The sequence below is a fragment of the Poecilia formosa genome, unplaced genomic scaffold (genome assembly GCF_000485575.1).
Source record: "Poecilia formosa unplaced genomic scaffold, Poecilia_formosa-5.1.2 Scaffold196, whole genome shotgun sequence".
NCBI classification, from domain to species: domain Eukaryota; kingdom Metazoa; phylum Chordata; class Actinopteri; order Cyprinodontiformes; family Poeciliidae; genus Poecilia; species Poecilia formosa.
Genome location: NW_006800135.1, coordinates 285,357 through 306,627, shown reverse-complemented (window position 1 = coordinate 306,627; position 21,271 = coordinate 285,357). Strand labels below are relative to the sequence as shown.

The 21,271-nt window shown below is 39.8% G+C and overlaps 1 protein-coding gene across 5 annotated transcripts in view; it reads left to right on the top strand.

The window, feature by feature from the left end:
- The window catches only part of klhl29 (kelch like family member 29), a 274,351-nt gene that overhangs the window by 194,967 nt on the left and 58,113 nt on the right, over positions 1-21,271 (top strand). For all 5 annotated transcript variants that reach the window (XM_016678942.1, XM_016678943.1, XM_007566636.2 and 2 more), the window contains one exon: positions 3,475-3,673. In XM_016678942.1, coding sequence (XP_016534428.1) covers positions 3,475-3,673 — 199 coding nt within the window. The remainder of the gene's footprint in view (positions 1-3,474; positions 3,674-21,271) is intronic.

Genomic DNA, 21,271 nt, shown 5'->3' with positions numbered 1-21,271 from the left:
TTTCCACAGTTAAAAGAAAACAAAATGTGTGCTGTTGAGAACTGGTGGGGTTTTGTGTGGGTGTGTGGTTTTTACAGTGTGCTCTATTTCTGCATCACTCCAACAAAACCACTTTTAAAAGCAAACCCTATTCTCGCTGTTCTTGCCTTCCTGGTATAAGCAAACAAAGTTCCCAGTGTCTGAGACTTCATTAATTTGTTTTAACAGAGTTCAAAGATTAAGAAAAGCAGACGTCTTTGGAAACGCGCCATAGTACCATCACAATTAGTCATGTTACTGTTGCCAAAACAGTGAATTATTTGTCAGTGTGTGTAACACCTTTGGGTTAGTTAGTCTGCCCAACAATAAGGGAGCTGTGCACAGAGAGGCCTACTGCACTGCTGAGATGAATTCATTCAAATTAATCCCTTCATTGACGATAAATGTGGGCATAAAGACGCCGTAATGCTGAGGAACACAATGCTGAGCAAAAGGTTGTTACACAGGTCAGCTGGGTGAGTTCTACATTTTATTCTATTTTTCATGCTTCTTTGTTTGATTTGACGCTTCTGGATATGTGAAAATTGGATTTTAAAAAAAATGTTTTTAAGTTGATGAAAATTGTTGGTCTTCCCAAACACAAACTAGAAAATATTCATTTTCATAGAAAATGCAGTGTCAAGCCAAGAACTGAAGGGAGCTGAAATGAACAGAGAAACCTGAGGTGGAGCAGAGTTTAGTGGTAAAACTTTAAAACAGGTAAAAATTTTACTCCAAATCTGCTACAGCAGTGTTTTTTTTTTAAAGTGATGATTTAAACATCTGTGTCACTGAACTTGATCAGATTTTTATTTTTTTTTTCATTTTGATTTGTGTAGCGGTGAAAGAGATTAGCTTCTAACTCATGCATTTCAAATTCCATAAGACACTTTTATTTGAAAGTCAAATTGTACTAGAGAGATGAATTTCCCTATGTTTCGGTTCATAAATTATGGATTTAACAGTAAATGTGTAAAAAATAAAAAAAGAGTGTAGTAGCACTTGTTTTAAACTAGTTAAAGCTGAATTATTTACTAATATTCAAGTGTCTTGTAAAGTTTAAAAATTTTCAGTTGAATGTAAGAAGTAGTTTGACTGATTCAAATAGCTTTTCCCTTTAATTTTCTACGAAGAAAAGTTAACTTTTAGAACTTATTTTATAATTTATAGAAACCAGAAGTCTTAGCACACATTTGAATGGTTGAAATAGCAGCATATGTAGAAACTCAGTGGCATTTTAGCCCATTTCTTTCTGCTTTGCCACCTGGTTAAAACTGGCCCCTGTACAGCTTTAATTTTGCTCCTGGGGTCAGAAAAGTCCCAGCGGGAACTACTTTGTTTCTATCAGACGTACACGTAGAATCTACAGAGCTAAAACGGCTAACCACAAAGACATTTAAGGATTTCATTTGGGAAAATAACATTTAAATGTGTCTCCTAAAAATTGCAAATAAGTGTTTCCTGAATAAATAAGGTGAGAGATGTTGAAGCAGACCTGGAGAAAAGTAGTTTGCACAGAAGTTCAGAGGAGTAAGCTTGGAGCTTAAATCCTCCCCCATTTAAATGTGCAATGAATGAGTAACTACTGGGCAAATCCTCCACTCCGCTCTTTAATTGAAACCACTGGCTAATCTGGAGCTCAGAAGTCTCCATACGGGAGTTTCTCAGAAATCGACAGAGCCGGCGTTGGCTGCGTCCTCCGTCTGTGCTGCAAGCAGGTGCAAGTGTCTATGTGGCTATTGAGTTGTTTGTTTAATAAAGCGTGCTGTGTGCATTCGAGGGTGAGGGAAAGCAGACAGTCCCAGATGCAGGACAGTATTTGGCTGCAGGCGCGCTCGTGGACAGGAAATGTCATCAGCACAAAGCTCAGATTCCTGTGGAAACATCAAACCCACTCTCCTCTCTTCTCGTCTTCTCTTCATATTGCTTAAGCATGCGCTTTTTATTCTTAAGCTGCCACTCTTCCTCTTTTTTCCCTCCTTCTTTATGCTCCTACCTCCTTTGTTGTGTCCCTCAATTCATTTTTACTCTCCTCTTTGCCTCTGAGGCCTTGTTTTTTTTTTTTGTTGTTGTTTTTTTATGCTTCTGTTTGGTCAGATGAACCAACGACATTGCTGGAGAACAAATGGCGACACACGGCAAAGTAAAAAGACCTCAGGTGGGAGCGAGTGCGGCCCAGGCAGAATGTCGGCTTATTATTTGTTGTCCCCCTGAATGATGTCTCTCGGAGTCTGTTGTTTTGTCGCTCTCCCCGCTCGGCTCGGTCACTTCGTTCTGAGCCGAGGGGTCAGCGAGGTCGGCCTCCACCCAGCTCCCTGTCGCTTTGTCCAAGCTTGTTTACAGCTCAGCTTTTTACTGTCAACTCCCACGGGGGACACGCATACACTTGCACACCAAAAAGCGGGGGAAAAAAGATTCTCTCTTCTGCTGTAGCTATAAAAAGGCTGCCTACTATATCCTGCTACTGTTTGAACTCTACAAACCGGGCATCGTTTTCAGTCCACTTTATAATTATGAGCTACTTGTGTTGGTCTGTTGCATTAAATTGAAGTCTGGTGTAAGAAATCAAAACATTTAATGGGTGTATAGGTACTTTTGCAACATGCTAAACTTTGAGGCATAAAGATTCAGGCTGTAAAGATGGAGAGGTGACATCCAGTATGAAATGTTACAAAACAGTTTCTCTCTACTAGAATTTAAAGAAACCAGTTCTGAGCCAAAAATGAGTGAAATGATTCATCTTTTCTTCTGTTTTTTTTTTTTTTTTTTTTTAAAAACTTTCCTCTTGGCACTTCAGTGTTTTTGGCTTGAATGGGTCGTGATTAGGGCGAACCAGGTTTTAATTTCACTGCAGCGAGAGCACTTTTTTTTTTTCCTCCACCCGACGAAAGATTTAATTTGCAAAGCGAACAAGTCGGCAGCAGCAGAAGTCGGAAGTAAGAATACCTCCTGCTGCTTAGTTTGAGCGCGCTCCCTGTGAAACTAAATTCCAAAAATGAAAGCGTGACTGCGCTGAAAAGTTTTCCTTAAACGTCACTTCAGCTTCTCTGTCGCTGCATGTATTCCTTTCAGACATGAAATTAAAAGCAAGCCTTCCCAAGTTGTTTTTTTTTCCCTGACTGTGCCTATGATGGTAAATTTGAAAGATGAAAGAGTCTGGAGTTTTAGGCTACTTTTTTTTTTTCTTTTTTTTTTCTATCCTTGTTTGAACATTTTGTCCTGCACACGTGGGAAAACTGAAATAAGGAAACATGGCTGTTTAATGAACTGCAGCTTTGATAGTCTGCCACAGACAGTGGCTAAACTAATGGCCTGACTGCTGCCAAGTTTCAGCTCAGTAATGGAGCAAAATTTCCCTTGACTTGATAGAATCCTTCTGCTTTTTTTTTTCCGCCTTAAATTTTAAAAAGAATTTAAGTCTTTCCTTTTAAACATCTCCTCGATCTGTCCCCTCAGCATTTGTCCGAGCTCTTGGCGGTGGTTCGTCTTCCCTTCATCCATCCATCCTACCTGCTCAACGTCGTGGACAACGAGGAGCTGATCAAATCGTCGGAGGCCTGTCGAGATCTGGTCAACGAAGCCAAGCGTTACCACATGCTGCCCCACGCGCGGCAAGAGATGCAGACCCCCAGGACCCGGCCGAGGCTTTCGGCAGGTATGCACCAAGATAAACCGGTCTGCGTCATCTCCGGCTTGGCCTTTGCGCTGCACTCATGACCTGCTTTCCCATAAAACTGATTTATAAAACATGGCTGGCAACTCCACACACACGTCCACTATTCATGTTTTACAGCATCCCTGTGGCGGAGGGGTCAGGTCTCCACAAGGAGACTCTGACCTGTCGGTGCGTTCTATCGATTTTTAGCCTGCAACTGGAAAGCAATATTTTACAAGTTCATAACGCCGGTGCTCGAGTGTGCAAGTTGCCATCACGTCATGCTTCTAAATTTTAGGAAGGATTTTTTTTCTTTCCTCTTATCGAACCAGCCAGTAAAACTGATGGGTAGCCCTCACAGCTTTCATTGTGTTTTTGCAAGATACAGGACCTAGTTAAGCGTTCATACTCCTTGAGTTATTTTTTTTGTGTGTTTGTGTTATAAACACATATATTAGATTATTTTATTGTTTTTTTTTTTGTTTGTTTGTTTGTTTTCTGATAGGCCAAGGCAAAGTTTTTCCGTCACCTAATTTTACAGTGAAGGAAAGCGAATGCACAGAAATCAACTAAACTCCATTGAGTAAATACTTTATGGAACATTTTTTTCCCCTGTAGTTAAAATTGGACATTTGGGGTATTTCTCTACCAGACTGACATTTTTTTTGCCCCGTCTCCTTTTCAAAGTAAGCTCCAGCATCCTTTGAGCGTAACGCCATGTCAACGTGCCTCACCATTGGGTTGGTGGATTTAAGGTCGATGCACATTTGCTACTTCACTTCTTTAGCTTTTTTTTGTGTGTTTTTTTTTTTCTGCTTTCACAGGGTAGCTGTATTCACACTGAGATTAGATTGCTCACAGGTGTGGAGTAAAGTGAGCTGCATGCAGATGCAAACTAAACTGAACCAAAATGCATAATCCTTTCCCTTTACAGCCAAGCCCCACTTGGTGTTGGTCTATCACGATCCGATAAAATCCATCGCAAGTATTTGGTTTTATTGTGAGAAAGCGTGAGAAGGTTCTAGAGGCATGAATACTTTTTGTACACCACTGAACCTATTAAGCATCTAACAACTTTCAAACATTGGGTGGGCCACCCTCAGGTGTTCCTACTGCAGCCATTTAGTCTTCAACAGCCAGTGACGTCCAAACTGTTTGAAGGCCATGTTTGTTTACATCATTAAAAAAAATCATAGAATAATTCATGAAAATTGAACGGTACCGGCAAATTGCTTTTGGCCACAGGATTTGTAATTTTTTTTGTTTTTTTTTTTGTTTCCACGGGGTCGTCCAGGACCTCATTCGTTCCCCTGTAAAGAGCTGCCTAATTATAGTGTCTGCGTGGTATTATGAGTTTTGTGCCAGCACACCTTACCATTCAGCTGAAGTTATTTTCTGCTTGGCAGGGTAGGGATAATTGCCTAACAAATGGCACTTTACCGAGAGGTCGGTTTACCAGCCGACGCCGTTGTCCAGCCGCTGCGTTTATTTGCCAGTAAACAAACATTTGGAAAATTGCATTAGGTCAGTATTTCTGTATCTTTAATTGCCTTTAATGCACTCTACACGAGGCTTCATAAAGAATCGCTGGCCTCTGGAGAGGAGATGTTTGCGGCGTCCCGGGTTCTCGTTGTCACGCCATTACTCATCCGCGATCCAGTAGTTTCTCTTTGTTCTCGGCAGTTTCTTGAAGCGTTTCTTGTCAAGGCCCATTTTACCGTGTTTTGTATGTGCATATCTTAACGTGGTCCACGTCCCCATTATGCAGCCTGAAGAGTGCGCTGATTCACACTCGCTCTCGGCCTCGACGACAGAATTGTTTTAGTGTAGAAATGCTGCGATGATGAATAGATTTGTGATGCGTTTTATGCCAATGGCTTATTGATTAAGATGTACAACCACAAGTTTTCTTTCCAAATAAAGTTTTGAACTCATTCAAAGCTGAATTTGATATAATAATCGACCGACTGGGATTTCATCTATTCGCGTTGCTTTTCTGAAGTTGGTTTGCAGGAACAGAAATACAGTTGAAACCAAAAATGTACGTACACTCAACAAAACGAGACCTTTTTCTTTTTCTTTTTTTAATCACTGTCTGAAAAGAGTGAACTCCTCTTGTCTTAAATCAATTAGTATCACCACAATCATTTCCTAATGCCACAATAATTTAAAAAATTTCATATGTAAGAGATTTATTTATTAAAGGTATAATGCCTGTCCATCAGTTTGTGACCTTAAGCCCAAGTGTAATTCGGTTATGCAAGAGGACTGATCCGAAACATAAAAGCTCACCCAAGTTAACAGTTTGTTGTGGTCTAGTCAAAGTCTGGATTTAAATCAGATTGAGTTGAGTTTAGCACAGTGGCGTCCCTGGGTGAACGTCAACAAATGTTCAGGAGGTCATTTATTTATTTATTTTTTTTTACATCCGCCATGTTGGATCAAGGACACCAGCACATCAGCCTGAGAGGACTGGATTTGGACGTCCCTGTGTTAGCATGACCTTAAACAGCCAGTCAACTACCTTTGCCTGACGACGTTTAACAATCTCAAATGTGTGTAAAAAAAAAAAAAGCAAAAACAGGATCTAATTTATAGAAGGTCAAATACATTTTTTCACACCACCATATATGGCTTCATATCTTCTTGCACATGTTGCTCAACCATCTGTCAGGCTGAACAGGGTGGGCTCTCCTCGGCATGGTGCTGGTGGACGCACTGATGGGCGAGAAAGACAAAATAATGACTGGAAGGAGAGTTTGAGGTTATTGGGGAGTGTTGCTGACACACACAGGATGTGAAAGTGGAAGGACATGCGAGAACAGGAGGAGAGGTCACTATGTGGTCAGTACGGATGAGGAGGGATGGAGGGAGGGAGACGAGAAGCCCCCCCTCCTCCCCCGAGATCAAAAATGAAATTTGAAGGGCGGACGTTTGATTGAGTTTATTCCTTGAGCACATGTCTTCTTGTGTAAGCAGTAAGTGACTGTGTGTCTGTGTGTTTGTGTGTGGATTTTAAATGTGCACAAGCAGATGGGGCACCACCTGAGCTTGGTTGATAAGTCTGTCAAGCAGAAAAAGAAAGAAAAACTGCCATCCGTGAAGCACTTCTTGCTGAGCGCAGTCAATCTGTGAACTAGTGGGTTTCGTGCATACGTGGGAGTATTAAGGCATCGGTGTGTGTGTGTGTGTATGTGTGAGAGAGAGTGTGTGTGTATGTGTGAATTAGTGCATGGGAATGTTTCTAAGGGCCCTAAAATGACATTCTTCTTACTTGGGATAAATTTGATTTGCCTGGACGCTTTTTAGCCCAGAAATCCAAGGTACCCTTATGGGACAAAATTTTAATTAACTTCCTCAGTAATTCAGACCTAAACTGATGTAGAGTTATGCTTGAGGTTCGGGCGTCTCTCTGGCATTGTCTAGTGGAGCCTGGCTAATAGTGGAGTATCTGTATCTGAGATCAAACAGATGCAGTAGCAGTAAAAAAAAGAATTGAAGGAGAAAAAAAGAGGATTGAGCCTTGAATATGCACCTCTTGTTTTACTACATCTATAAAATTTGGCATGCATATTCATTCTGTTCTTCCGAGTCAATATTTTGCCGACACACTTTTCATTGCAATTACAGTCGTACAGGTTTGGGTCTCATCCATCTGTCTCCATCCATCTCGACCAGCTTTGCACATCAAGAGACTGAAGTGTTCTTGCCAAATTGCTCTGTTTCAGTTTCATTCAATTTTCTGAAAGTAGTGCAGGATTGCCCAGTATTAGCTCTACTCATCAACTTTGATGAGCTCCCTTGATATTAATGATATCAGAGAGCTACTAGTTGTTTGCAACACAGCTTTCGTTCAAGACGGCCACAAAACTAAACTATGGTTTAGTTTTGATGACATCTGGTCAGAGCACTTTGAGCCACATCTGCGATTCCCTTTTTTTTCCTCATCAAATCTGTCCTTCCCCAACCTATATGTTTAGGGGAGTGGACCTGTCTTGGTATGTTTGCAGTCATGTCACACCCTGCGTTCTCATAGAATGTATTGAACATTGAAATGTTTAGGATTTTATTTTATATATTATATTATATAATTCTGCTTTAAACCAGTTAAGAACTTTATCTATGACTTGACTGTTTGTTGGGGCCTGCCACAAAGTAAACATCTGACTTTTTACTTTGTGGCAGTTTGTGCATCAACATCAGCACAAACATTAGCCGTAGCTACTGCCCCCATTAACAGTGTCCTTTTCCCTAAAATAAGCTTTTTAGCTATTGTTTTATTTATCAGCCATGTTTATTACACCGAATGGAGGAGGTCATTGTAAGACTACATGCTAGTTATGCCCCACATGCTACTGGCAGCATTTAGGCTGATGTTAGCATTTTGGCTAATTTTAGCTTCTGCACTAATTTTAACATACTGAATGGAGTAAGTCCATGTTTCTCAACATGTTTGTGACTCTCCATTTGTACTCTATAGAGTGCATTGTAGCTTACTTTAGCATTGATGCTAATTTTTAGTGTCAGAATGCTGGGTTCCCTTCTATTTGATGATATACCTACTGTTTCACTTGCTCACCTGCATGTCAATAGAAAAGTCATGTTTGGACAAAGAATACTGATGTGGTGGTAATATCTGTAAACATATAATTTTTGAGCCATAAACCCATTACTCGGGTTAGAATTAAGCTCATCAAGGATTTGGCAAAGAGCAGGAGGGTGGAAGAGGGGGGCACAGGTGGCGCCCCGTAACATCAGGGACTAGTAACGCCTGAATGATGAGAAGAATGAGGAGAGTCAGCAAATCAGGTGCCTGCAGAGATACTGCGAGGATTAAAGTCTCTTTGTTTCAACATAAACGTTTAATTTGTGAATCCATGCTGTTCTTCCAGAACAGGGAAGAGGCTTTTCCTCATGACATTTGTGGTAATGTCGCAGTTGAGAGCAGAATGGTCATCTTGCCGACCACGAGGAGAGGACTGTGTGAGCAAATGGTGACATTTAAAGAAAAGGGTCCAAGAATTTGCTGAGAGAAATTAGCAAAAGGTTATTGATGAGATGAAAAATGTAATTTTGATTTAGTGGGAAAAAGGAATTAGCATAAAATCGTATGAGTCTCGAATATACAGTTTGCTTCATAACAATGTTTACTGCTTTCTATAAGGTGACGAACCGTCTGAAATGCCAGGGTTTTTTTTTTTTTTTACTTTTTTTAGAAAACTTGCATATAAATAAAAGTCTGCTTACTAATTTAAACTTACTTCAACCCTAAAAATTATAATGTATTTATACTTCGGTTAAGAATACACTCATCTGTTTGCATACGCTCTAATATGTGTAGCATGAACAGAGTAAAAATCCTATCTGTCATAGGAGATGAAGAGTAGCAAAAGGTTGGATCTGCTCTTGCCCAGGAAAACCGAGTCAGCCCTGTTTTAAGTTCACATTGGTTGTTGGATATAACCCTCTGGAAAAATATGTATTCTCAAATTCTTTTTTTTTTTGTTTTTTTGTTTTGTTTTTCTTCTTAGTGGTTTGAACAGTAGCCTGACAGCAAGACGACCCTGAGTTCAGATCCTCTCTGGGGCCCTTTTGGGTTGAGTTTGCATGTTTTCTTTCTGCATGTATGTGAGGGGGGGGGGATTTCTCAGAGGACTTTAAAAACACCACAAATATGGGTGTTTGGCTGACGGTATATTCCAGAATGCCTGAAGGGGATGCTGTGTGAGTGATTGTTGGTCTTCCGTGTCTTTGTGTAACTCTGCGGTGTCTAAAGCGAGGAGGAGCCTGATCAATTTGCTTTTATTTAAAACGGAAAGGCAACAATTGTTTCTACTGCTGCTGGATTTTTATGTGTTCATTACAGTTCCAGCAGTGTGATTTTTAGTCATGATCAAAAAACTCTGAATAATCACCCATTAATTTAAATGTTTAAGAACTTAGTGTTAAGAATATTATACCTTTTTTCTTTTTTGTCATTCTGCTCTTTGTAGATTAAAACGGATGCAGCGGTGAAAAATTTGTCATTTTTGCAGAGAAATGAAAGTAACATTCTTTTAGCTAGCTGATTAGCATTGTAGCATGCACTCGTCGAAAAACAAGCGTTTCTTTTGAACGTTTCCACTTTGAAGCTCAGTTATTTGATGTAGCCAGTTATAAAAGGTGATTTAAATAATAGCCATTAACAGTGTAAGCAGCTTGTTTCTATTTTATGTGTGTTCCTCAGTGGTGCTGAAACACTAGGCTATACTTTGAACAGCTCCTTTGCTGAAAATAAGATTCTAGAAACAACACTGCCCTGCATTATGGCTGAAGTGTGCTGTTGGAGAATAGAACCACAAAATTACAAAAAAAAGTACAACAGAAAGCTTTAGAGTATGGGAAATGGGAATTTTTATCAGCATATTATGCTGATGAAAATTATTTTATGCATATTATTATAAAATGGTTCGGTATCTAACAAAAGCTGTAGCATGCATGTTCTAAAATTGGTTGTGAACTACAACTTTAATTCAGCTGGTTAAAGAAAATCTTCAATGTAAATGTTCATTTCTTCTGTCTGCAATACGTTGAGCAGAAAAAGAGCAAAAACTTTTATGAAAAACGTATAAAAAGTAAAAAAAAATATATATAAGGTTATCTAATCCTGATTTACTGCCTCTGTGTTACTTAAAAATATATTTTTATGAAAGTTTGTGAGAAGCAGCCATATGGTTTTCACTCTCCTCCTAATTGTCTCTTTTTCTGAAGTTTTTCGACTCTCCTGCTGTGCTGTGTTCGTTTTCTTCCCCCCTCCCTCTCTTCACTTCTCACTCAACTTTTTCCATCTCACGGTCTGATAACTCATAAAGTGTCGCCACATTGTTTCACTCTGTCGCCTGTTGTTCTGAGTTAGAGATCTCCGCTTTTACAGAAAAACAAAATATTTGGAGCCGACTTTTTTTTTTTTCTTCCTCCTCTTATCCCTCTTTGATTTACGCCCAAATTAAACTCGTAAAAGTCTCCGTAAAAACCCATGAAATGAAGTTTATTTCCACGCAGCCTCCGCCGTCCTGAACTCAGGCTTACTTTTTGCTCTTGTTTTACGTTCTATAGCGCTTTAATGACTGGATGCTCTTGCCATAAATTTTATTAGATGATAATTAAGGAGCCAAAAATTATATTGAGCAGAGAAATTGGCTGTCTGATTCAATTTTAAAATCAGAGTGATTAGTAGGCTGGGGGATTGTGTTACTTGTGACGTACATGTGGGTGATTTGAATGTTATTTTTACCTCCCTGTCTGCAGCTGTGAAGCTCTCAGGAAGGCAGGGCGGAATATAGCTCATGTCCTCTGCTAACAGCCTGCTGTTGGCCTAATTTGGCCCGAAAAAGAGTCTTGGGTTGAAGTGAAAACTACGAGTGTCTCCTAATGAATCTGTGGCATTTTGCATAGCGTTTGTGTATCCATTAGTCGCTAATTGGTTAATTAGACTGTGGATGTGCATCTGATTAGCTGTCATTAGACTTTCCAGGGGATCGGGAGGATTAAACAGCCACTGCCACTGTGAGTTTAATCACAAACATTTTTTTTAAATGTTCAATTTATTTATTTTTTTTCCTCGAGGAAAGCATAAGATGTACCGTATATGTGCTTGCGGTCCATTAAGAAGCGAGGTTTCGTGTGCTGTGTGTACGTGCGCGAGCCCTCCCAAAGTCATACATTATGTTCCCATTTCCTTCTCTCCACATGTGTCGCTGTGTTCGGCTCAGAGGAGGGTGGAGAGCGCCAGGGCAAACTGTTAACTCAACCCAGCCAAGTGGAATAGCACTCAGACAAATGAGCTGTAATGACTAGGAGACGCAGGGGTCCAGCTCGGCTCACACTGTTCCTCTGTCTCGCTCTCACACACACTCGCGCTGTTAAACCTTTAAATGCATGGGGCTGTGTTAGGGGAATCTTTCAGCGGTAGCTCTCTCTCTCTCTTTTTTATTTTTTTATTTTATTTCCTGCCCACTTCATTATTTGTAATCAAGCAGTCATGTATGAAAAAGACTAACACAGAGCAGCAGCAACAGCTGCTTAGCAGGAAGATCTGTGATTACGTCACAGGTTCACCTCAGATTTTTAGTTTCCATTGATATGGAGTAGAGGGGACACGGCTCTTTACCCAGGGCGGCAAAGCCAGAGGGTGGCTCTGAAAAAGAAGTCATCCGTCTGTCGTACAACAAACACGTTTGTCCATTCAATGTATCGTCAACAGTAGCCCTGGAAGAAGATCTTACCTTTACTCTATGGGTAGCTGGTGACATAATCATGATGATGCACAGATTCTTCAATTTTCATCAAAGGACATTTTTGTGTGTTTTTTAAATTATTTTTATGAAATTTAGATGCTATTTGATCATTTCAAATTCACAATTTAAAATAAGACAACATTTTTGCTCTACACTAAAATTCTCGTTTACTTAAAATGCAGCTTGAGATTTATAAAAAAAAAAAAAAAATTGTTCTTGTTTTGGCCGATATAGATGCTTCAAAAAACTGATTATTGAAACAGTTTCTGAGCTATATGCTTGTTTAGTAAGAAAGACAAGAAAAATGCATTTCCTTATTTATTTGTTATTTTTTTAATCCAGCTGATTCAAGTACACATGCAGCTGAAACCAGATATACAATAGGCGGCCGTTGCAATGTGTTGCAGAAAATAATAACATGAACCTTTTGTGAAAAAATGTATTCATAAGAGGACCAGAATGCTATAATAAAACTGTTTTCATCATAGCAGCCATATGGTTTTCAGTCTTAACGTTGTTTTCTGGATTATTTTCTACTCTCCTGCTGTGCTGCATTGTTTTTTTTTTCTTTCTTCTCAGTTGAAGCTGCGCTCTCGCTGCCTGACATTAAATCAGACTGAACTTTCACTACTTTAGAACATGTGGGATTTCCAAAATGTTTTTTTATTACTTTCTTGAGTGTTGGAAGCTTGTATTTGGTAGAATCACCTTTTAAAAACCCCTTGCTAACACACACCTTTACAGCTCTGAGACTATTTATGATGACCAACATGAAGCATTGACCTTGTTTTCACTTTATGACTAACATGGTATTACGCTGTGGATCATTGTCCATTTGATACACCCATTTGTGTGTAAGCTTTAATTTCCTGTCTCACGTTGCCTTAAAGTTTCCACGTAATAATCTTTCCTCATGAATACCATGTATTTAGTGCACCAGGAAAACATCCACACATCATGCTACCACCTCCGTACTTCACAGTAGGAATATTGTTCTGAGGCTTGGAAGCTTCCTCCAAAGACAACTATTCAACTATTCAGGTCATGTCTATCAAATTCTAACAGATTTACCTGGCAGATTCAAACATCTGGAAAATTGCACCCTTGTATGAAACAGACTCAACTGTTCCAAATTAACCTCTCTCTCGGGTCGGTATGCATGTCGAAGGAAGCGTAGTGCTTCCTGCCTAAAGTGGGCTTCAGTGTTGCTTCCTTTAAAGTACCCATAAAAAGTGAGAACAGGCTTTATTGCCTTTTTTTTTACTTCTTTTTTTTTTTTTTACATTGTTGTTTCCAAATTATCCTCTGCCGCTCCCGTTCCAGCCACAGAAGGCCGGATTTCATCAGATACGGTTACACATCGGCGCGGCTCGCATTCGCCGCTCGGAGGAAGTAAAAATAGGCTGGCTCTGCGAAGTCCAAAAGCCCGTAGGCGTGACATTCATCTACTCATTCACACCTCTGCCAGCCAGCAGCTCCTTGGAGATTAGTTGTAGTGTACTACCAGCGGAAAGAAAGGGGAGCAAGACTCACACCTTGTAAGGAGAGCATAAAAGATCATCAGATGACTTTCCTCTGAAGTCTGCCACATCCTGCTTTTGGCTCAGGCCCCCTGATTAATTTTCTCTCTCAGTGATCCCAGTGACACGTCCTCAGCTGCAGGTCTGCAGCTGACACTCGCTATTTCGTGTGTGTGTGTGTGTGTGTGTGTGGAGTAATTGAATTTATTTTGATATTTGTTGTCCGAACACTAGTCATTAGATGAGTGGTTTCAAAAAAAAAAAAAAGAATTATAAGCCTTTTCTTTCCAGTGAGGAGTTTGTTGATTATTGCTCCCCTCTGTGTAATTATTCTGCACGATTTGTCTTTTAAAGCCAATGCAGCGTGAGATTACTCTGCTTCACCTCTCACACTGGAAAAAGCAGGATGTAGGAAGAAACGTGCAAAAAATAAAAATAAAATAAGCATCTTATGAGTGCCCTTCAGCGATATCTCATCCGATTGTATTCCTGGATTCAGAGAGGGAGGCATTTGAAGGCGAGAGACACGGAGAAAACCCAAAGCACCAGAGAGACGGTTGGATGCAGCCGTTACCTGGAGAATTGGAGTACGAGTTTTAGATATTCCTTTGTCTTATCAGGGACATCTCAGTCAAACACAGTGCTCTCTCTTTCTCTCGATTCATAAATGTAACATGGAGGCAGTAAATCTGGATTGGATAACCTCTGATCTTAATATCTGCAGGGACTGAAGCCAAAATTAAGGTTCTGTCTGTTTGACCTTCTATGTAGTGAGTACATTCAACTACGGGCAGGGAGGGAAATGAGGAAGTAGAAAGATGTGTGTATTTGTGAGATGGAGGGTGTGGAGTAAGGGATTTCCTGGTCAGAAAACCTGGATCCCACAGTCCGTGCTCAGACTAGTAGTAAACAGCATTTACTGAAACGCAGCTCAGCCCCGGCACATCTGGCACTCTGACCCGCCGTACCTGCCGCCGCTGCAAGGCTTTAGGGCTGCATCAGCCTCATCTAATATTCAGCAAACATGGAGAACTGGCTCCGAGTGTGATCCGTACACATGCTGATGATGCAGATTTAGCTATGTGGAAGGCGAGCGTATGTGCCCCCTGCATATATGTGTGTATGTGTATAAAAACAAAAAACACAAAAAAACCCACAGCAAATCCCACTTCATCCATAAACCGAGGAAGCATTTTGAGCCTTTTGTTTTGTATATATCGCATAGTTTCCAAGTGAGAAATCCCAGAAACGGCGGATCAGAGGAACTATGGGTGTTTGGAGATGTAGAGATGGGTTGAGATGATTTGCACATGTAGGAGGGATGGAAGATGGATGTTGGAGATGGTGCTGGTGGAAAAGAGACAAAAGACCCCAGAGGAGATTCATGGAGATGATTAGTGGAGCTGAAGTGATGGGGGTGAGATGGTGGTCCGCCATGTCACCATGGAGCGACAGAAAGAAGCTCAAAGGTCTGCAACTCGCAGCTCTTTGAACCTTTCACTATGGCACTTTAAAACTTTAGCTAAAAATGACAGAGCGAATTAATTTTTTTATATATATATTAAAAATGCATGTTTAACAGTTTGTTTTTTTTTACTTTTTTTGTGGAATAATTGCATTGAAGTTCAACAACATAATGACTCTAAAAGTAGCAATTTTCTTCAGATCTATTTTTCTTGTCTTTAGGTTGGACTTTTTTTTATATATATATATATATATAGTTCAACACCAGAAAAGAAAAGAAAATGTATCTATCATATTTTTGCAAAGGTTTTCAACTTTATATTTATTTAAAAAATTTTAAAATAAAATTTTATTTCATTATTATTTTAGATTATTTTATTTTAAATAAAAATACTATATTTAAAAATATAAATAAAATTGTGGTCTTCAAAATTATCAACACTTTCACTTCATACAGTAAATATCGATCAAAAATGAAAGTCATCTTTTTCCAGAGCTTCTATTTCTATTTGGGGCTTTAATCAAGTTTTATTTAGTCGGGTTTAGGGCAAAAGTGGCTTTTAGGATTCATAAGGTTGGAGACCAAAGCATGGGCCAGTCGCCATCATAAAGATTCACTAAGGTCTTGATAACTAATGTTTTATAAGTTGCTAAGATGTTTTATCAGACCGTTCTTACACTTTAAAGTCCTCTGAGATACCACACAAACTGCTGGTATCCTCAGAATTTTCTCTGCTGCAGACTGCTTGTCAGCTGACTTCTCCAGGATAATATTCTGTGCAGTAAGCAGTTGAAAACTACAGCATAGTTTAACAGTGTGTGGCACTGGCAGATGTTTAAGCCATATGTTTTACAGGTGCCAAAACAATATAATTTTACACTTATTTTAGTGCAAGTTTTTGTGGTAACATCATGAAACTGGCCTTTAGCCGTAGCTAGGAAGGAAAAGGGTAGAAGAGGGAAGGAGGAACACAAGTGGTCCGGAACCAGGAATCGAACCTAGGACAATCGTGTCGAGTATTACGGCTTTTGCACATGGTGCACGTTCTACTATCTGAGCCACCCAGCGACCCGAAACTGTTGCATTTTGACTGAAAGCTATTGTACCCAACCATGCAGAACCAAGATATCAGCAGAGATCAGGATATTGAGTGAACTGAGCTTTTAAATGGGCTTCAAGGACTCTCTTTAAGCCATGAAAAAAGGCTCCTAAGGACACCAGTCAATCAATGTAGTGCAGGCTTTTTGTTCACCAGATGCCCAATACACAAATTACAAAATGCACGCATGCAAGGGTACGCACGCACGCACACACACACACACACACACACACACACACACACGCAAACTCATGATGAAACAACACACACACATTGCACTTCTGTGGCCCAGGAAATAATTTGAGAGCCCTTGGACCCCTGATCCCTCACCATCACAAATTAACTCCATGGGAGAGAAATCATGGGATTAGTAAGGGGGTAAAAAAAAAATAAAAAAATAAAAAGCTAAAAGAAAGAATAGAGAGGAGCAGCAGCAGAGATAAGAGAAAATGTTTATGAACCAGCAGTAAGTGGCTGAGAGCCCTGAGAGAAATCCCACTTCTGTCACCGTGGCTTTGATATCCAGAGCACACGATGCTGCTTGCTTCCAGCTTTCAGTGTATAAATATATCTATGCATACAGTATACATTTATGAATGTATCTCTGTTGTAATAGGCAGATGTTTTGCTTTTTTCTCCCCCTCCCAACTGTGGTAGACTTGGCTTTTGTTGCCGTTTTACCGTCGGCGGTGCTTTATCTTTCCGATTCTTCTCTGTAAACGGGAAATATTCGAATTCTCTCTGAAAGGTTAAAAACTCACGACAGGAAAACAAATAATCATGAACTCTCATAAAACATGTTGAAGGCTTTTTCCTTGCATATATATATATTTTTTATTTTGTTTTTGTTTTTTTTTTGTTTTTTGCATGTATCCAGCACTATACAGTAACTGTAGAGGCAAAGTAAAAAAGTTTCAGAGGGTTGTGTGTGGCTTTCTTGAAGACGCTTCGAGACCAGACTGACTGACCCAACCAGCAGCTCTTGGCAATAGCTCCCCTCACTGGTGACTGAGAATCCTCTGCCCTACTCAGCTACAGTATCAAGTGTGTAATTATTTATGAAGAGCAGAAAAAAAACCCCAAATGGTTATGATGCAATGTCTAAGTTGATGTTACTTTGCTGCCGACCTCTACAGACTGCCTTCACGAGTCTAGTTTCAAGCATAAAATCTTCCTAAAATCTCAGATCTAGCCAAAGCAGAACATTGTTTTATTTGTTGTTGATATGGTTAATGTTTGAGAGGATGTCAAACTAGAGCTTTTCACTGAAAAACAGGCATCTCAGTTGTTGCCTCTGCATTGCAACTTTTTTTTTAATGCATGGCTGGAGTCTCACAGTTAGTAAATATATTATCAGCTACAATATGAGTAAAACCTCAGTATGACACTGTCATGGCATTCTCTGTTAAATATCTCTAGCTGCAACATAAACATTTTCATTAATATTATATTTGCCCATTCAGCACTTTGGTTAAACATAAATGGTTTAAGATAGTTTAAGACGGCTGCACTTTATTAGTTTTGCCACTAATAATAGCATCTCTTACTCTTCAGCTATTTGATATGATCGTTTTCTGAGGAATGTGTTTTTACTTTGGTTAAGCCGTTCATCGCCGCTCTTCATTCAGGTGCATTGCCTCTTTAGGAACTTTGTTCTGATCAGCCTGCCACAAAGCCACAGATCCTTTCGCTGCGTCTAAGAATAAATCCTGGTAATGACAGTTTGACAGTAACAAATTATTTTGTCACCATTGGTGTTAGTTTTAATAGCTTTTAGTTGAGTGTTATTCATCGTGGTGAAAAGTGTTTTCTTAAAAAAAGAGTGGATGAAAGTGATGAGTGGTGCCTATTAGCATTATTATACTTCTGAAAAGTGGAACAAACCAACATAATGAACAAATATCTGACTTGAGAGCCACGATTTGCATTTGCTGTATTTCAAAACATGAGAAATTGTCCTTTTAACAGGCATTAAATCTGAGATATTTTGTTTAAGTCATCCTTTTGTTCAGAGGAGAAAGTGCCAGTCGTGTCGTTGTGCGTTTGTAATTATTTGGAGTTGCAGATTATGGAGTATTGTTGGAGATGGTGTTGTGACAGTTCATCATCAACAACAATTAACTAAATAACCAGCTAATCAAAGTTGATTTTACTGATGCTCAGCTAATCACTTCACACTAACAAACTCACAACAAACTCGGCTCAAACTAGTTGTCGTTTATTTAACATCCTGTTTATTAGTCAAGCTTTCAAAATGTGCCTCTATTTAATGTGTCATTTATGTCCTATCATTCGCCAGCTGGCATGTATGCTTATCTTCTGCTGGCTTTACTAATATCAACTGTCCCATTGTTTCTGCTTTTAGTTATTTGAGGAAAATTGGTCTGAAATTCTGACTAAAAAGTGGACACAAGACAATGATTTTAATTTGTCCTTCTTCTTGAACACATTAGCTGACAAAATCCTTTCTCTTGTATGCCGACATTAAAAAAAAAAGTGCTGCGATCTCAGCTTACTTGCATGTGCAGTGGTGTGAGAGTAAAGTTAAAAACTGAGAAAATGCATTAGGCTCTGCACTGCAACAACTAATGTAAAAAGGGCTCAACCTTCCGTTTATATTTTATTAAAACCACAGAAGACGTTTATCTTAAATAGGCCCCCATGAAGACAGACATGGAATGCGTAAATTGCTTCTGTGGGCTTTCACAGCTGTCACCACTGCCTTGCCTTTGAGGGAAATGTTATGGTGTTTCTCTTTTTAAAGTAGCTTAAGTCGTCCCAAAACATTTGTTCTTTGCATTAAGGAGCGCTCCACTCATTCAACTTTGTCAAGTAAAAACTTTCCTTATATGTATTGTTTTATTCCACCATCGATGACGAACACACTTGATAGAAGCATAACTCTGCTTGTGGATTTTGTCGAAATCAATTAAACTCTGACTGCAGAAGAGTAACACCAGGTTTAGATAGACCATAAATAAATTCAATCTTATAGTGATCTAATTGCCAACGCAGTAAAAGAAAACTGATCATAAAGTCTGTTGTAGAACTGTTTGTTACAGATTTGATTTCCCAAAAAAACGGATCATTCAAGAGAATAGAGTGAGATTTTGACATTGCAGAGATTTCCAGCACACAGCAAGACGTGTAGAGGACCTTTTCTGAAACAATAGTTCTGGAAAAAGTACGAGAAAGCAAAAATACTTGACAAAACCGACAGCGGACAAATACTGACTTTAAAGTTGTCAGAGTAGGTCAAATGATGTTTTCTTGGCTTATATTCTGTACTCGTTTTCATGTCTGCACTCTTCAGTAAATTGCAATAACTACTGTTTTCTTGTCTGTACATAAAGAGAAGAGGGGAAAACTCAAGACTTCCACTCAGTGTTGTTAGGTCAGGGAGAAGCACAAAAGGTAAACTACTTGTCAAACGGACAGGAAATGCCGAAGAAGAAAAAAATGAAAAGGGAAATACAGAAAGAGAGGCTGAGAAGAAAAGGGAGCTAGAACAAGTGCAAGACGGCGGGATGTTTGCTGCAGGGCTCAAAGACGAGGAAAAGGGAAGGAAGGCTCCCAGCATGAGGTGGACAGTGAGGTGAGGATAGATCCATTGTGGCATTAAGGATGAGGAAGTGACTGAATCTTTCCTTCCCGTCTTTATCTTTACATCTGCCTCACTTTTTTTGCAGGAGTGACCGTCCATCTATGTGTGGGTGTTTGTCCACAGTGAGATCTGAGCTGGTTCCTGTATGGTAGAAAGCCTGGGCGGCATGTCCCTGTCACAGATAGATTCATTTATTTTAGGCCCAATCGTGTGGAAGCAATTTGTGAAAACTGTCAGGCTTCTTTTTTTTTTTTCCTTTTTGCATGCGTGAATATCTGTGTCTTCACGTCTCAGCCTGTGGGTGGGCGTCATCTTCAATTTTTGATGCAGCTCTAACAGGAGACTATCCGGAACACATCTTAATCTTGAATTCATTTCATCTGCAGAGGCCCCAGTTTAGCACAACAATTTTTACCTCTGAAGGATGCGCAGGGGCCAAATCCAGAAAACCATGTAAAGCAAAAAACAGTCAAATTCCGTGTGTGTGCGTTTGTGCGTTTGTTTGTAATACCTTGTGGAGACGATTTTCCTGACATATACTACGTTGTGGGGACCAATTGCTCCTTGTGGGGACCGGAGCCTGGTCCCCACAAGGGGAAACCCTGTTTTTGGGTCAGGGGTCAGAGTTGGGGCTAAGGTATGAATTGAGTTTTGGTTAGGGTTAGGGTTAGGTATGTGATGGTTAGGGTTAGGAAAAGGGTAAAGGTAAGGTTTAGGCTGTAGAAATGAATGGAAGTCAATGGAAAGTCCCCACAAAGATAGCAACACAAACGTGTGTGTGCGTGTGTGTGTGTGCGTGTGCGTGTGTAGACAGTAGGTAAAGCAGTAAAATAATTTAAAATTTTAAAAAGCTGACAGTTAAAAATCATTATCTGCTGACCTTTAGTACCTTTGCTAGTGATTGTAGTCAAGAGAAGATGTCATCAGATAATTTCCATCCCTCACCAAACCTTTTTAAACCACATCAATGGATTATAAGGTGGCAGTAATGCCTCATACCGTAGGAAAAATCCAGTACCTCTTCACATCTTTACTTTTTTGTGTCACCTTTCACTGTTGGGCCAAATGAAAACAAACTCATAAATAGTTGTGAAATGGAAGGAAGGATGCGAGGTTTTCGAAATATTCACAAATAAAACCTGAAGAGTGTCGCCTGCATCTGTATTCAGCTCCTGTGCGTCAGTAAGAGGTTATCCTTCTGATGATTGCAAGTGGTTAATGACATGACACTAACTGACATGAAAACATCTAAAATTAATTGTGTGAATTTTATGCTTCATCTAAAATGCTTCGCTTGATGTTAAACTCTCCTTATTTTGTTATTTCTGCTTCCCTATAATCAACTTGTTGTGAATCAGACCCAGCAACTGTTTCCAACAGCAGTAAGGTCACAGGCGAGGTCGCTTGTTGAAGAAAGCAGTAACAAACACGAGCACTTTTCAAACTAAATTGCAAACGCGCCTCGTGAGCGAGGTTTTGACCCGCTGCTTTATGTGCATGCAAAGCAGCCGTGATATTTCCTACCTGGTTGTTGTCCCCACCGTTTATACCTTTATACCTTGACTCATGAGCCTCCAACATAACACACGACGTTCCTGCGGGCAAAACGCACTGCTGACTATCCACAGAGCGGT